Below are 810 nucleotides of genomic sequence, written 5' to 3' on the forward strand. Positions count from 1 at the left end.
TAGCGAGCAGCAACATAGAAACGCCACCGAAGCGGTCAAGCCAGTTAGTTCTCTCCCGGCGACAGAGAGGAGAGGACGCGCCCAGAATCGCTCCGCTGAGAGGCCTGCGCTTTAGCTTCGAGATCCCGCGCCCTCTTGTTTTTTTCTTTCATTTATATCATTCGGTGTTTATTTTGGTACTTAGTTGCGAGTTTGTAACAGTCGAGGTTTGATATTATATTATTTGTTTTGAAGAAATCAGGTACTTACGCGCGCGATATATGTATGTATTTTGTTTAAATTTGTCGAAATTTTGCCGAAGTAACTGAACGAAATTTGACTTTTTCGTCGATAATTCAAAATTCCTCAAGAGAGACAAAAGGCAGTCGACACCAACGCACCTCGACGAACGGAAACATAAACAACAAAAAGAATAAAACTAATAGGCCTAAAGAAAAAGAAAAAAAAAAAAAAGACAAGCCCTCGGGAAAGATATACATAAAAAAGGAACATTAAAAAAAAAAAAAAAATCTACAGAAGACACACAAGAGGAATACAAAAATAAAACGAAAGACAGAGACCGAAACAGAAGACAAGAAGCCAATAAACCGATAACTGAGATAAGCACCGACAGCTAATAATTCAAACTGGCGCAGGAAAAGTACTTAGAGAAACCGGACATGTCGAACAAGGTGATGGAGACGCTGCAGTCCAAAATGCGGCTCAGGAACCCCATGTTTCGGGAATTCTTGGCGGAATTTCTCGGCACCTTCATTCTGGTGGTGAGTAGGCCTATGCTTCTTTCGTAATTGCTATTTGCTGATGTGCTGT

General features: G+C 41.0%; 1 protein-coding gene across 1 annotated transcript in view; it reads left to right on the forward strand.

Annotated features, from left to right (window-relative positions):
• Positions 1 to 36: 36 nt before the first annotated feature.
• LOC119594580 (aquaporin-3-like) overlaps positions 37 to 810 on the forward strand; it is a gene marked incomplete in the record, with an annotated part of 105156 nt that continues 104382 nt past the window's right edge. The window contains 1 exon segment of the mRNA XM_037943617.1: positions 37 to 761. Within this exon segment, the coding sequence (XP_037799545.1) occupies positions 660 to 761 (102 nt within the window).

This window comes from Penaeus monodon, chromosome 34, assembly GCF_015228065.2.
Source record: "Penaeus monodon isolate SGIC_2016 chromosome 34, NSTDA_Pmon_1, whole genome shotgun sequence".
Taxonomy (NCBI): domain Eukaryota; kingdom Metazoa; phylum Arthropoda; class Malacostraca; order Decapoda; family Penaeidae; genus Penaeus; species Penaeus monodon.